This window comes from Procambarus clarkii, chromosome 63, assembly GCF_040958095.1.
Source record: "Procambarus clarkii isolate CNS0578487 chromosome 63, FALCON_Pclarkii_2.0, whole genome shotgun sequence".
NCBI classification, from domain to species: domain Eukaryota; kingdom Metazoa; phylum Arthropoda; class Malacostraca; order Decapoda; family Cambaridae; genus Procambarus; species Procambarus clarkii.
The window spans coordinates 8,048,575-8,068,440 of record NC_091212.1 but is presented as its reverse complement, the minus strand read 5'-3'; the positions used below and the strand labels follow the sequence as shown (position 1 = coordinate 8,068,440).

Below are 19,866 nucleotides of genomic sequence, written 5' to 3'. Positions count from 1 at the left end.
CCACCACCAAGCATACCTCACACAACGCACCACCACCAAGCATACCTCACACACACGCACCACCACCAAGCATACCTCACACACACGCACCACCACCAAGCATACCTCACAACACACGCAACACACACCACCACCAAGCATACCTCACACACACCACCACCACCAAGCATACCTCACACACACGCACCACCACCAGCATACCTCACACACACGCACCACCACCAAGCATACCTCACACACACGCACCACCACCAAGCATACCTCACACACACGCATCACCACCACCAAGCATACCTCACACACACGCACCACCACCAAGCATACCTCACACACACGCACCACCACCAAGCATACCTCACACACACACACCACCACCAAGCATACCTCACACACAGCACCACCACCAAGCATACCTCACACACACACACCACCACCAAGCATACCTCACACACACACACACACCACCACCAAGCATACCTCACACACACACCACCACCAAGCATACCTCACACACACACACCACCACCAAGCATACCTCACACACACGCACCACCACCAAGCATACCTCACACACACACCACCACCACCAAGCATACCTCACACACACCACCACCACAAGCATACCTCACACACACACACCACCACCACCAAGCATACCTACACACACACACCACCAAGCATACCTCACACACGCACCACCACCAAGCATACCTCACACACGCACCACCACCAAGCATACCTCACACACACCACCACCAAGCATACCTCACACACACACCACCACCACCAAGCATACCTCACACACACCACCACCACCAAGCATACCTCACACACACACCACCACCAAGCATACCTCACACACACACCACCACCAAGCATACCTCACACACACACCACCACCAAGCATACCTCACACACACGCACCACCACCACCAAGCATACCTCACACACACCACCACCACCAAGCATACCTCACACACACCACCACCAAGCATACCTCACACACACGCACCACCACCAAGCATACCTCACACACACACCACCACCAAGCATACCTCACACACACACCACCACCAAGCATACCTCACACACCGCACCACCACCAAGCATACCTCACACACACCACCACACCAAGCATACCTCACACACACACACACCACCAAGCATACCTCACACACACACCACCACCAAGCATACCTCACACACACACCACCACCAAGCATACCTCACACACACACCACCACCAAGCATACCTCACACACCACCACCACCAAGCATACCTCACACACACCACACCACCAAGCATACCTCACACACACCACCACACCAAGCATACCTCACACACACCACCACCACCAAGCATACCTCACACACACACCACCACCAAGCATACCTCACACACACACACCACCACCAAGCATACCTCACACACACACACACCACCACCAAGCATACCTCACACACACCACCACCAAGCATACCTCACACACCACACACCACCAAGCATACCTCACACACGCACCACCCACCAAGCATACCTCACACACACACCCACCACCAAGCATACCTCACACACCACCACCACCACCAAGCATACCTCACCACACAGCACCACCACCAAGCATACCTCACACAACGACACCACCACCAAGCATACCTCACACACACAGCACCACCACCAAGCATACCTCACACACACGCACCACCACCAAGCATAACCTCACACACACGCACCACCACCAAGCCTACCTCACACAACACCACTCACCACCAAGCATACCTCACACACACGCACCACCACCAAGCAGTACCTCACACACGCACCACACCACCAAGCATACCTCACACACACGCACCACCACCAAGCATACCTCACACAACGCACCACCACCACCAAGCATACCTCACACACGCACACCACCACCAAGCATACCTCACACACACACCACCACCAAGCATACCTCACACACACAGCAACCACCACCACAAGCATACCTCACACACGCACACCACCACCAAGCATACCTCACACACACCACCACCACCAAGCATACCTCACACACACCACCACCACCAAGCATACCTCACACACACCACCACCAAGCATACCTCACACACACACACCACCACCAAGCATACCTCACACACACACCACCACCAAGCATACCTCACACACACACCACACACCACCAAGCATACCTCACACACACACCACCACCAAGCATACCTCACACACACGCACCACCACCAAGCATACCTCACACACACACCACCACCAAGCATACCTCACACACACCACCACCAAGCATACCTCACACACACCACCACCAAGCATACCTCACACACACCACCACCAAGCATACCTCACACACACACCACCACCAAGCATACCTCACACACACACACCACCAAGCATACCTCACACACACACCACCACCAAGCATACCTCACACACCACCACCACCAAGCATACCTCACACACCACCACCACCAAGCATACCTCACACACACACCACCACCAAGCATACCTCACAACACACACACCACACCAAGCATACCTCACACACACTCACCACCACCAGCATACCTCACACACACACCATCCACCCACCAAGGCATACCTCACACACACACCACCACAACCAAGTCCATACCTCACACACACACCCACCACCACCAAGCATACCTCACACACACCACCACCACCAAGCATACCTCACACACCAACACATCACCACCACCAAGCATACCTCACACCACCATCCACCACCAGCATACCTCACACACGCACCACACCACCAAGGCATACCTCACACACACACGACCACCACCACCAAGCATACCTCACACCCACATCACCCACCAAGCATACCTCACACACACCATCACCACCACCAAGCATACCTCACACACACACACCACCACAAGCCTACCTCACACACACCACATCACACCAAGCATACCTCACACACCGCCAACCACCACCACCAAGCATACCTCACACACACCATCATCACACAAGCATACCTCACACACACCACCACCACCAAGCATACCTCACCACACAGCACCACCCCAAGCCATACTCACCTCACACACACCACACACCAAGCATACCTCACACACACACTACCACCACCAAGCATACCTCACACACACACCACCACCAAGCATACCTCACACACACGCACCACCACCAGCATACCTCACACACAGCACCACCACCACCAGCATACCTCACACACCACCACCACCACCAAGCCATACCTCACACACACAACCACCACCACCAGCATACCTCACACACACCACCACCACCAAGCATACCTCACACACACACCACCAACCAAGCATACCTACACCACACCACACCACCACAAGGCATACCTCACACCACCACCACCCACCCACCAAGCATACCTCACACACGCACCACCCACCACCAAGCATACACTCACACACACATCACCACCACCAAGCAATACCTCACACACACCACACATCACCACCAAGCATACCTCACACACAGCACCACCACACCAAGCATACCTCACACACACACCACCACCAGCATACCTCAACACACACGCACCACACCACCAAGCATACCTCACACACAACCACCACCACCAAGCATACCTCACCACACACACATCACACCACCAAGCATACCTCACACAACGCACCACCACCAAGCATACCTCACACACACCATCACACCACCAAGCAATACCTCACACACACACCACCACCAAGCATACCTCACACACACACACACCACCAAGCATACCTCACACACGCACCCCACCAAGCATACCTCACACACACACCACCACCAAGCATACCTCACACACACATCACCACCAAGCATACCTCACACACACGCACCACCACCAAGCATACCTCACACACACACCACCACCAAGCATACCTCACACACACATCACCACCAAGCATACCTCACACACACGCACCACCACCAAGCATACCTCACACACACACCACCACCAAGCATACCTCACACACACCACACCACCAAGCATACCTCACACACGCACCACCACCAAGCATACCTCACACACACACACCACCAAGCATACCTCACACACACACACCACCAAGCATACCTCACACACGCACCACACCAAGCATACCTCACACACACACCACCACCAAGCATACCTCACACACGCACCACCACCACCAAGCATACCTCACACACACCACCACCAAGCATACCTCACACACACACCACCACCAAGCATACCTCACACACACAACCACCACCAAGCATACCTCACACACACACCACCACCCAAGCATACCTCACACCACCACCACCACCAAGCATACCTCAACACACGCACCACCACCAAGCATACCTCAACACACGCACCACCAACCAAGCATACCTCACACACGCACCACCACCAAGCATACCTCACACACACACACCACCACCAAGCATACCTCACACACACACCACCACCACAAGCATACCTCACACACGCACCACCACCAAGCATACTCACACACGACACCACCACCAAGCATACCTCACACGACACCACCACCAAGCATACCTCACACACACACCACCACCAAGCATACCTCACACACACACACCACCACCAAGCATACCTCACACCACACACACCACCACCAAGCATACCTCACCACACACACCACCACCAGCATACCTCACACACACACACACCACCAAGCAATCCTCACACACGCACCACCACCAAGCATACCTCACACACACACACCACCAAGCATACCTCACACACACACCACCACCAAGCATACCTCACACACACGCACCACCACCAAGCATACCTCACACACACACCACCACAAGCATACCTCACACACACACCACCACCAAGCATACCTCACACACACCACCACCACCAAGCATACCTCACACACACACACCACCAAGCATACCTCACACACACACACCACCACCAAGCATACCTCACACACGCACCACACCACCACCAAGCATACCTCACACACACACCACCACCAAGCATACCTCACACACACACCACCACCAAGCATACCTCACACACACACCACACCACCAAGCATACCTCACACACACACACCACCAAGCATACCTCACACACCACACCACCACCAAGCATACCTCACACACACCACCACCACCAAGCATACCTCACACACACACACCACCAAGCATACCTCACACACACACCACCACCAAGCATACCTCACACACACACCACCACCACCAAGCATACCTCACACACACACCACCACCACCAAGCATACCTCACACACCACCACCAAGCATACCTCACACACACACCACCAAGCATACCTCACACACACACCACCAAGCATACCTCACACACACACCACCAAGCATACCTCACACACACACACCACCAAGCATACCTCACACACGCACCACCACCAAGCATACCTCACACACGCACCACCACCAAGCATACCTCACACACACACCACCACCAAGCATACCTCACACACACACACCACCAAGCATACCTCACACACACCACCACCACCAAGCATACCTCACACACACCACATCACCACCAAGCATACCTCACACACACATCACCACCAAGCATACCTCACACACACCACCATCACCACCAAGCATACCTCACACACACACCATCACCACCAAGCATACCTCACACACACCACCACCAAGCATACCTCACACACACATCACCACCAAGCATACCTCACACACACCACCACCCCACCAGAGCATACCTCACACACACACCACCACCAAGCATACCTCACACACACACACACACCACCAAGCATACCTCACACACACGCACCCACCACCAAGCATACCTCACACACACACCACCACCAAGCATACCTCACACACACGCCACCACCACCAAGCATACCTCACACACACAATCACCCCACCAAGCATACCTACACACACTCACCACCAACGCATAACCTCACCACCACCGACCACCAAGCATACCTCACACACGCACCACCACCAAGCATACCTCACACACACACCACACCACCAAGCATACCTCACACACAACCACCACCACCAAGCATACCTCACACACGCACCACCCACCAAGCATACCTCACACAGCACACCACCACCAGCATACCTCACACACACCATCCCACCACCAAGCATACCTCACACACAGCACCACCACCAAGCATACCTCACAACACGCACCACCACCAAGCATACCTCACACACGCACCACCACCAAGCATACCTCACACACCATCACCACCACCAAGCATACCTCACACACACACACCACCAAGCATACCTCACACACACATCACCACCACCAAGCATACTCACACACGCACCACCACCAAGCATACCTCACACACACGCACCACCACCAAGCATACCTCACACACACGCACCACCACCAAGCATACCTCACACACACAGCATCACCACCACCTAAGCATACCTCACACACACCACCACCAAGCTACCCACACAAGCATACACCAGCAACCCACACACGCACCACCACCAAGCATATCCTCACACACACCACCACCACCAAGCATACCTCACAAACACCAATCACCACCACCAAGCATACCTCACACACACCACCACCACCAAGCATACCTCACACACACGCACCACCACCAAGCATACCTCACACCACACACCACCACCAAGCATACCTCACACACACTCACCACCACCAAGCATACCTCACACACACACACCACCACCAAGCATACCTCACACACACAGCACCACACCAAGCATACCTCACACACACGCACCACCACCAAGCATACCTCACACACACGCACCACCACCAAGCATACCTCACACACACACCACCACCACCAAGCATACCTCACACACACGCACCACCACCAAGCATACCTCACACACGCACCACCACCACCAAGCATACCTCACACACCACCACCACCACCAAGCATACCTCACACACGCACCACCACCACAAGCATACCTCACACACGCACCACCACCACCAAGCATACCTCACACACACCACCACACCAAGCATACCTCACACACACGCACCACCACCAAGCATACCTCACACACGCACCACCACCAAGCATACCTCACACACGCACCACCACCAAGCATACCTCACACACACGCACCACCACCAAGCATACCTCACACACACGCACCACCACCAAGCATACCTCACACACACATCACCACCAAGCATACCTCACACACACATCACCACCAAGCATACCTCACACACACATCACCACCACCAAGCATACCTCACACACACATCACCACCAAGCATACCTCACACACACACACCACCACCAAGCATACCTCACACACGCACCACCACCAAGCATACCTCACACACACACACCACCACCAAGCATACCTCACACACACACACCACCACCAAGCATACCTCACACACACATCACCACCACCAAGCATACCTCACACACGCACCACCACCAAGCATACCTCACACACACACCACCAAGCATACCTCACACACACACCACCACCAAGCATACCTCACACACACACACCACCAAGCATACCTCACACACGCACCACCACCAAGCATACCTCACACACACACCACCACCAAGCATACCTCACACACACATCACCACCAAGCATACCTCACACACACGCACCACCACCAAGCATACCTCACACACACATCACCACCAAGCATACCTCACACACACATCACCACCAAGCATACCTCACACACACGCACCACCACCAAGCATACCTCACACACGCACCACCACCAAGCATACCTCACACACACACACCACCAAGCATACCTCACACACGCACCACCACCAAGCATACCTCACACACACACACCACCAAGCATACCTCACACACACACACCACCAAGCATACCTCACACACGCACCACCACCAAGCATACCTCACACACACACCACCACCAAGCATACCTCACACACGCACCACCACCACCAAGCATACCTCACACACACACCACCACCAAGCATACCTCACACACACACCACCACCAAGCATACCTCACACACACGCACCACCACCAAGCATACCTCACACACACACACACCACCAAGCATACCTCACACACACACACCACCACCAAGCATACCTCACACACGCACCACCACCAAGCATACCTCACACACACACCACCACCAAGCATACCTCACACACACACCACCACCAAGCATACCTCACACACACATCACCACCAAGCATACCTCACACACACACCACCACCAAGCATACCTCACACACGCACCACCACCACCAAGCATACCTCACACACACACCACCAGCAAGCATACCTCACACACACGCACCACCACCAAGCATACCTCACACACGCACCACCACCAAGCATACCTCACACACACACACCACCAAGCATACCTCACACACACACCACCACCAAGCATACCTCACACACCACCACCACCACCAAGCATACCTCACACACACACACCACCACCAAGCATACCTCACACACACACACCACCACCAAGCATACCTCACACACACACACCACCACCAAGCATACCTCACACACACACCACCACCAAGCATACCTCACACACGCACCACCACCACCAAGCATACCTCACACACACACCACCAGCAAGCATACCTCACACACACGCACCACCACCAAGCATACCTCACACACACCACCACCACCAAGCATACCTCACACACACATCACCACCAAGCATACCTCACACACACACACCACCACCAAGCATACCTCACACACGCACCATCACCACCACCAAGCATACCTCACACACATCACCACCACCAAGCATACCTCACACACACACCACCACCAAGCATACCTCACACACACACCATCACCACCAAGCATACCTCACACACACATCACCACCAAGCATACCTCACACACACACCACCACCAAGCATACCTCACACACACACCACCACCACCAAGCATACCTCACACACACATCACCACCAAGCATACCTCACACACACACCACCACCAAGCATACCTCACACACACACCACCACCACCAAGCATACCTCACACACACCACCACCACCACCAAGCATACCTCACACACATCACCACCAAGCATACCTCACACACATCACCACCAAGCATACCTCACACACATCACCACCAAGCATACCTCACACACATCACCACCAAGCATACCTCACACACACATCACCACCAAGCATACCTCACACACGCACCACCACCAAGCATACCTCACACACGCACCACCACCAAGCATACCTCACACACGCACCACCACCAAGCATACCTCACACACACATCACCACCAAGCATACCTCACACACACCACCATCACCACCAAGCATACCTCACACACACCACCATCACCACCAAGCATACCTCACACACACATCACCACCAAGCATACCTCACACACACCACCATCACCACCAAGCATACCTCACACACATCACCATCACCACCAAGCATACCTCACACACATCACCACCAAGCATACCTCACACACACATCACCACCAAGCATACCTCACACACACCACCATCACCACCAAGCATACCTCACACACACCACCATCACCACCAAGCATACCTCACACACACCACCATCACCACCAAGCATACCTCACACACATCACCACCAAGCATACCTCACACACACATCACCACCAAGCATACCTCACACACGCACCACCACCAAGCATACCTCACACACACATCACCACAAAGCATACCTCACACACGCACCACTACAAAGCATACCTCACACACGCACCACCACCAAGCATACCTCACACACGCACCACCACCAAGCATACCTCACACACACCACCACCACCAAGCATACCTCACACACGCACCACCACCACCAAGCATACCTCACACACGCACCACCACCAAGCATACCTCACACGCACACCACCACCAAGCATACCTCACACACACATCACCACCAAGCATACCTCACACACACACATCACCACCAAGCATACCTCACACACGCACCACCACCAAGCATACCTCACACACACACCACCACCAAGCATACCTCACACACACATCACCACCACCAAGCATACCTCACACACACACACCACCAAGCATACCTCACACACACATCACCACCACCAAGCATACCTCACACACGCACCACCACCAAGCATACCTCACACACACACCACCACCAAGCATACCTCACACACACATCACCACCAAGCATACCTCACACACACATCACCACCAAGCATACCTCACACACACGCATCACCACCAAGCATACCTCACACACACCACCACCACCAAGCATACCTCACACACGAACACACCACCAAGCATACCTCAACAAACCGCAGCACCACCAAGCATACCTCACACACCACCACCACCAAGCATACCTCACACACACCACCACCACCAAGCATACCTCACACACCACCACCACCAAAGCATACCTCACACACACATCACCACCACAAGCATACCTCACACACACACCACCACCAAGCATACCTCACACACACAGTCACCACCACCAAGCATACCTCACCACACAGCACCACCACCAAGCATACCTCACACACACGCACCACCACCAAGCATACCTCACACACACCCACACCACCAAGCATACCCACACACACGCACCACCACCAAGCATACCTCACACACACACCACCACCACCAAGCATACCTCACACACACGCACCACCACCAAGCATACCTCACACACGCACCACCACCACCAAGCATACCTCACACACGCACCACCACCACCAAGCATACCTCACACACGCACCACCACCAAGCATACCTCACACACACGCACACACCAAGCCATACCTCACACACGCACCACCACCAAGCATACCTCACACACGCACCACCACCAAGCATACCTCACACACACGCACCACCACCAAGCATACCTCACACACACACCACACACCACCAAGCATACCTCACACACACACATCACCACCAAGCATACCTCACACACACACGCACCACCACCAAGCATACCTCACACACACACATCACCACCAAGCATACCTCACACACACACGCACCACCACCAAGCATACCTCACACACATCACCACCAAGCATACCTCACACACGCACCACCACCAAGCATACCTCACACACGCACCACCACCAAGCATACCTCACACACACACACCACCACCAAGCATACCTCACACACACATCACCACCACCAAGCATACCTCACACACATCACACCACCAAGCATACCTCACACACACACCACCACCAAGCATACCTCACACACATCACCACCACCAAGCATACCTCACACACACACCACCACCAAGCATACCTCACACACGCACCACCACCAAGCATACCTCACACACACATCACCACCAAGCATACCTCACACACGCACCACCACCAAGCATACCTCACACACGCACCACCACCAAGCATACCTCACACACACACACCACCACCAAGCATACCTCACACACACATCACCACCACCAAGCATACCTCACACACACATCACCACCACCAAGCATACCTCACACACGCACACACCAAGCATACCTCACACACGCACCACCACCAAGCATACCTCACACACGCACCACCACCAAGCATACCTCACACACACACGCACCACCACCAAGCATACCTCACACACACGCACCACCACCAAGCATACGTCACACACGCACCACCACCAAGCATACCTCACACACGCACCACCACCAAGCATACCTCACACACACATCACCACCAAGCATACCTCACACACCACACCACCAAGCATACCTCACACACATCACCACACCAAGCATACCTCACACACACACCACCACCAAGCATACCTCACACACACACCACCACCAAGCATACCTCACACACGCACCACCACCAAGCATACCTCACACACACGCACCACCACCAAGCATACCTCACACACACATCACCACACACCAAGCATACCTCACACACACATCACCACCAAGCATACCTCACACACGCACCACCACCAAGCATACCTCACACACACATCACCACCAAGCATACCTCACACACACATCACCACCAAGCATACCTCACACACGCACCACCACCAAGCATACCTCACACACACATCACCACCAAGCATACCTCACACACGCATCACCACCAAGCATACCTCACACACGCACCACCACCAAGCATACCTCACACACACATCACCACCAAGCATACCTCACACACACGCACCACCACCAAGCATACCTCACACACACACCACCACCAAGCATACCTCACACACACATCACCACCACCAAGCATACCTCACACACACACACCACCACCAAGCATACCTCACACACACATCACCACCAAGCATACCTCACACACACGCACCACCACCAAGCATACCTCACACACACGCACCACCACCAAGCATACCTCACACACACACACCACCACCAAGCATACCTCACACACACATCACCACCAAGCATACCTCACACACACGCACCACCACCAAGCATACCTCACACACACACCACCACCAAGCATACCTCACACACACACATCACCACCAAGCATACCTCACACACGCATCACCACCAAGCATACCTCACACACACATCACCACCAAGCATACCTCACACACGCACCACCACCAAGCATACCTCACACACACATCACCACCAAGCATACCTCACACACGCATCACCACCACCAAGCATACCTCACACACACACACCACCACCAAGCATACCTCACACACACATCACCACCAAGCATACCTCACACACGCACCACCACCAAGCATACCTCACACACGCACCACCACCAAGCATACCTCACACACACATCACCACCAAGCATACCTCACACACACACCACCACCAAGCATACCTCACACACACATCACCACCAAGCATACCTCACACACACATCACCACCAAGCATACCTCACACACGCACCACCACCAAGCATACCTCACACACGCACCACCACCAAGCATACCTCACACACACATCACCACCAAGCATACCTCACACACGCACCACCACCACCAAGCATACCTCACACACACACCACCACCAAGCATACCTCACACACGCACCACCACCAAGCATACCTCACACACACATCACCACCAAGCATACCTCACACACGCATCACCACCAAGCATACCTCACACACGCACCACCACCAAGCATACCTCACACACACATCACCACCAAGCATACCTCACACACACACCACCACCAAGCATACCTCACACACACATCACCACCAAGCATACCTCACACACACCACCACCACCAAGCATACCTCACACACACATCACCACCAAGCATACCTCACACACACATCACCACCAAGCATACCTCACACACGCACCACCACCAAGCATACCTCACACACGCACCACCACCAAGCATACCTCACACACGCACCACCACGAAGCATACCTCACACACACATCACCACCAAGCATACCTCACACACGCACCACCACCAAGCATACCTCACACACGCACCACCACCAAGCATACCTCACACACGCACCACCACCAAGCATACCTCACACACGCACCACCAAACACAACCGAAACATGCACACACACTCCCCATTCACACACCACCAAACACAACCAAGACATGCACCACACACACTCCCCGACACACTCATCAACACATACACTCCCCACTGTTATGAACCCCAGGTAGCCTACTGAGGGAGGTCTGCCTTATGAGAGTTATTCTGCCGACCTGACTGGAGGTAGGAGTCAGGGGAAGGAAGTAAATTAAGCAAATATCAATATATTAAGACTGAAGAGATGAAAGCAGAGGCAAGCATTTTGTGGAAACAAAGTAAGATGTCGGCATTATGGAGGTCATAAAGAATCACTGGAGTAGCGCGAGTCGTCAAGGACAGACGCACGTCAGTGCCCTCCTGGGAAGAATGATTATAGTTCTTGGTTAAGTGTTTGAGTGAAGGCTACAGTGTACAACAGGTGAGGAAGCTGCCAAGGACAGCGTACATTATTTATATGTGATCGTGAACAGTATTAGGAGCGGCCTGAAACCGCTAAGTGGTCGCGACCACCATGTATACATGGTGGTCGTATCTCTTGTGGGTCCCTACTGTGAGATATCCTTTGAGAGGATGAAATTGAGCAGATGTTTGTGTGAAACCTGGCAGGTGACTTCGTGTACTTAAGTCGGGACTGAAAGAAGCATTTAGAGACAGTCCAAGAGAATTTGTGGACGACTTAAGCGAGCGCCATATTGGGGTGTCGGAGGAGGAGAGTTGTAGCATCATCCTGACTGTGGTTTGTATGGGAAGAAATTCATGTAGGAGTATCGTGTCTGGTGGAGATAGTGTGGGAGTACAACTTCAAGTACAGAGTCAAACTTCAGTAGTAGAGTCGAAGTTCGAGTGTAGAGGTGCTACAGATTTTTTTGGTGAAGCCCCATAGAGGAACTTCACAGGCATTGAGCGAGACTTCAAGTAACAGCAAATATTGAAAAAACTTCCGGAGTACCCACCTGATTTTGAGGACCCCAGAGACAGATGTTCTTAGTGGTGGACTTCAGGATGCACAACAAAGAATTAGATGGACACCATGATATGTACGAGGGAGTGCTTGAATGCATATGGCATGAGTGATGCAATGTAAGGTGAGAAAGTCATTGTATTCAGGTTGGGGATATTTTTATATGTAAGTTACCTAGTCAAAAGCAGTGAGAAGGCCAGAGGCTGAGGGCAGAAATTGAGCAGTAGCCTAGTGCAGTTTATTTGGTGAAGAACTGATATTATATAGGTGTGTTGCCGGTTTGTAGAATTCTATGATATTGTATTGTTGTATTAGTTTACTTCTGTTTATTTTCATGTAATAAATGTTTGTATACAACTGGTTTTTGCTCTTGTCCAGGTGATAATTTCTGGGAAAAGAGAGACACGGTAGCAGAGTGGTTGACAGCGGACAGTAATATCATGAAGGGGAATCAGAAGATCATCTCAAAACAAGGAGAGTGTGGGGCGAGTCACTGCAGCTTGTCAGGGTGTGAATTCAGGACAAATAGGTCAGATTGGAGCCGTTTCCCCAAGTAAAGGTGATGTTGAACACCTCTCTGTGTATAAGACGATTTCAGGGTGATCTTCCAATATGCACTCCCGTGTCCATTACCGATTGATTGACGATAGCAGCAATAAGTAGTAGTTGCAGTGGTTAATGATATATTATCAGGGAAGTGGTAGGGGTCTCTGTTTGTTAGAAGATAAAGTTAAGATAAGTAAGTAAAGTTTAGTACAATTTTAAAAACCTCTACCACTGACACCACACACACCCAAGACATACACCACATGCGCTCGCCACCAAACACACCCAAGCCATACACCACCAAACACACCCAAGACACGCACCACACACACATTCCCCACCAAACACACCCAAGCCATACACCACCAAACACACCCAAGACACGCACCACACACACATTCCCCACCAAACACAACCAAGACATACACCACACACACTCCCCATGTGTGGGCGCCTGACAGCCGAGTGGACAGCGCTTCGGATTCGTAGTCCCGAGGTTCCGGGTTCGATCCCCAGTGGAGGCAGAGACAAATGGGCAAAATGTTTCTTTCACCCTGATGTCCCTGTTACTTAGCAGTAAATAGGTACCTGGGAGTTAGACAGGTGTTATGGGCTGCTTCCTGGGGAGGGGGGGTAACAAAAAGGAGGCCCTGGTCAAGGACCGGGCCGTGGGGACACTAAGACCCAAAATCATCTCAAGATAACCCACACATGCACCACCAAACACATTCAAGACATACACCATACGCACTCCTCAGACACACATCACATGCACTTCCCACACTACACACATACACACACACACACACACACACACACACACACACCTGTACCCTCCCCCTCTCCCCCACCACCCCAAGCCCTCCCTCCTCCACCAATCCCCCCGTGCCAGGTCCCCCCAGCTCCCACTCACCCCAGATCCCAAAGGTCCCCCCCAGAAAAGAAGCAGAAGAGAGTCAGTTTCAGGGTGATGTACTCGAACATAGATGGGATCACAAGCAAGACAAGTGAACTAAGGGAAAGAGCACAAGAAGTTAACCCAGATGTAATCGGACTCACTGAAACAAAACTCTCTGGAATCATAACGAATGCCGTGTTTCCCCAGGAGTATACAGTAATAAGGAAAGAGAGGGAAGGTAGAGGAGGAGGCGGAGTGGCCCTACTCATGAGAAGGGAATGGAGTTTTAAGGAGATGGCCATCCCGGGCTGTGAGGAGTTCAGAGACTACATAGCAGGCACCATAACAATGGGAGGACCAAGAATAGTAGTAGCAGTAATATACAACCCTCCACCAAATGACAGGAGACCCAGTCAAGAGTATGAAAACAACAACAAGGCAGTTAACACTATAATTGAGAGGGCAGCCTCTGCTGCCTGTAGAAATAGATCCCACCTGCTCATCATGGGCGACTTCAATCACGGAAAGATTGACTGGGAGAACAAGGAACCGCATGGAGGCGAGGATACGTGGAGAGCCAAACTATTGGAGGTGGTGACAAGCAACTTTTTAACCCAGCATGTCGGAGAACCCACAAGGATGAGAGGCAATGACGAACCAGCGAGACTCGACCTAGTCTTCACTCTGAACGACTCCGACATAAGAGAAATCGGTTTTGAGGACCCAGTAGGAATGAGCGACCACAGTGTACTGGTGTTTGAGTACTTGATTGAAGAAGGGTTATTGAACTCGAGGAGGGATACCGAAACCAAAAGGTTAGCATACCGAAAGGGAAACTATGAGGGGATAAGAAAATTCCTAACAGATATAGCATGGGAAACAGAGCTCAGGGGAAAGACGGCCCAAGATATGATGGATTACATCACGCAGAAGTGCAAGGACGCAGCGAACAAGTTTGTCCCAGTCCAAAAGGAAAACAGAGAAATGAAGATGAGAAACCCATGGTTTAATCAAAGATGTAGGCTAGCTAAGCAGCAAAGTAAAAGGGCATGGAGAAACTATAGGAATAACAGGACACTGGAGAGCAGAGAAAGATACCAGAATGCCAGGAATGAATATGTCAGGATGAGAAGAGAGGCAGAAAGACAATACGAAAATGACATCGCAAGCAAGGCAAAGACTCAGCCTAAATTGTTGCATAGCCACATTAGGAGAAAAACAACAGTAAAGGAACAGGTTATGAGATTAAGGATAGGGGCGGAAGGATTCACTACAAATGACAAGGAAGTGTGTGAGGAATTGAATAAGAAATTCCATGAGGTCTTCACCTTAGAACAAGGAGAAATTCCAGAGGTAAGTGAGGGAATAACTAACCAGGAACCACTGGAAGAGTTTGAGATTACCAGTGGGGAAGTAAGGAAGTGTTTACTAGAGTTGGACGTGACAAAGGCTATAGGCCCAGATGGAATCTCCCCTTGGGTTCTAAAGGAAGGAGCAAGAGAACTGAGCCTACCACTCTCCATAGTGTATAACAAATCACTGGCAACAGGGGAACTGCCAGATATTTGGAAAGCAGCTAACGTAGTCCCGATATACAAGAAAGGGGATAGACAGGAGGCACTGAACTACAGGCCAGTGTCCCTAACCTGCATACCATGCAAGCTGATGGAGAAGATTGTGCGAAAAAAACTAGTGGAGCATCTGGAGCGAAGGAACTTTGTAACACAGCATCAACATGGGTTCAGGGATGGCAGGTCCTGCCTCACAGGGTTACTTGAATTCTACGACCAGGCAACAAAAATAAGGCAAGAAAGAGAAGGGTGGGCAGACTGCATATTTTTGGATTGTCAGAAAGCCTTTGATACAGTGCCACACAAGAGGCTAGTGCGAAAGTTGGAGATGCAGGCTGGAGTGAGAGGGAAGGTACTCCGGTGGATAGAGGAATACCTAAGCAACAGGAGACAACGAGTCTGTGTGAGGGGTGAGGTCTCAGATTGGCGAGACGTCACAAGTGGAGTCCCGCAGGGGGCAGTCCTTGGACCTATACTGTTTCTGGTATATGTAAATGATCTCCCAGAGGGTATAGATTCGTTCCTCTCAATGTTTGCCGACGATGCAAAAATTATGAGGAGGATTGAAACAGAGGATGATAGTAGGAGGCTACAAGATGACCTGGATAGACTGAGTGAATGGTCCAACAAATGGCTGTTGAAGTTCAACCCGAGTAAATGCAAAGTAATGAAACTAGGAAGTGGAAACAGGAGGCCAGGCACAGGATACAGAATAGGAGATGAAGTACTTAATGAAACAGACAGAGAGAAAGATCTAGGAGTTGATATCACACCAAACCTGTCTCCTGAAGCCCACATAAAGAGAATAACGTCTGCGGCATATGCGAGGCTGGCTAACATCAGAACGGCGTTCAGGAACCTGTGTAAGGAATCATTCAGAATCTTGTACACCACATATGTAAGACCAATCCTGGAGTATGCGGCCCCAGCATGGAGCCCGTACCTTGTCAAGCACAAGACGAAGCTGGAAAAAGTCCAAAGGTATGCTACTAGACTAGTCCCAGAACTAAGAGGCATGAGTTATGAGGAAAGGCTGCGGGAAATGCACCTCACGACACTGGAAGACAGAAGAGTAAGGGGGGACATGATCACAACCTACAAAATCCTCAGGGGAATCGACCGGGTAAACAAGGATGAACTATTCAACACTGGTGGGACGCGAACAAGGGGACACAGGTGGAAGCTGAGTACCCAAATGAGCCACAGAGACGTTAGAAAGAACTTTTTCAGTGTCAGAGTAGTTAGTAAATGGAATGCATTAGGAAGTGATGTGGTGGAGGCTGACTCCATACACAGTTTCAAATGTAGATATGATAGAGCCCAATAGGCTCAGGAATCTGTACACCAGTTGATTGACGGTTGAGAGGCGGGACCAAAGAGCCAGAGCTCAACCCCCGCAAGCACAATTAGGTGAGTACACACCCGACACATGCACCACAGAATATATCTTTACTCATGTTATCACCTTTGCAGATCCTACATCAGCTGCATTTATAAATCCTAATCAAATGAAATTAAGACATATCAAGTTAAGAAACTCATTTAAAATGTCCTTAAAAGCGAGTAGTGATAATAACAAGAAGTGAGAAAGAGGAACTGCTTGACTCACCGACTGGTCCCTGGTTCACTCTCTCTAGTGCCCGGAGTCGGCCCTCGGGTTCAGGAACTGAAATACAGGAAAATAATCTCCTGCATTTATGATCAATTTATTATGATTTCCCCACAAGACACGATGTACCAGTCCCTTATCATTTATTTAGGTGTGAATCATAAATGACAGGCAATTTAATATGAATTTGCAATATTTATAGGTTATATAAAGTTCTCTAACAAGGCTCCTTAAACTAAACTACTTTTTTAATGTTTAAAAGTAGTTTTGTTTAAAAGTAAAACATTACTTTTTAGTGTTTAAATATACCATGACCAGCACTAAATGAATGACGGGATCCAGTGTTGCCTGTGATATAGGTGTAAGTTTTATAATTAATTTCACTAATGTTGGACTGTTGCAGGTAACTGTAGTAAACAAAGTTAATTATACATTCCACAAATTGTGTAACTGGCAGCAGGTGATGGCATGACCATTGGTTAACTAAGCTGCACTATACGCAATGTAACCTCACACTGAAACTTGTCTTTGCCTTGTAGACATTCATAGTACAAGGAAGGCCGAGAAACTCTAGAGGAATGTAAGGTAATTTCTAGCTTGAATGCGTTGCTTCCGCTGGAATATGAAGGGTTGTATGTAAAATCTATTGTAAA

General features: G+C 51.3%; 1 protein-coding gene across 4 annotated transcripts in view; it reads right to left on the bottom strand.

The window, feature by feature from the left end:
- LOC123765774 (vacuolar protein sorting 11) overlaps positions 1-19,866 on the bottom strand; it is a 67,083-nt gene that overhangs the window by 6,704 nt on the left and 40,513 nt on the right. For 2 of the 4 annotated variants that reach the window (XM_045754505.2, XM_045754506.2), the window contains one exon: positions 19,214-19,270. In XM_045754505.2, coding sequence (XP_045610461.2) covers positions 19,214-19,270 — 57 coding nt within the window. Of the gene's footprint in view, positions 1-15,170; positions 15,300-19,213; positions 19,271-19,866 lie in introns of those variants that run through there. The other 2 variants (XM_069308687.1, XM_069308686.1) reach the window with 2 other exon arrangements.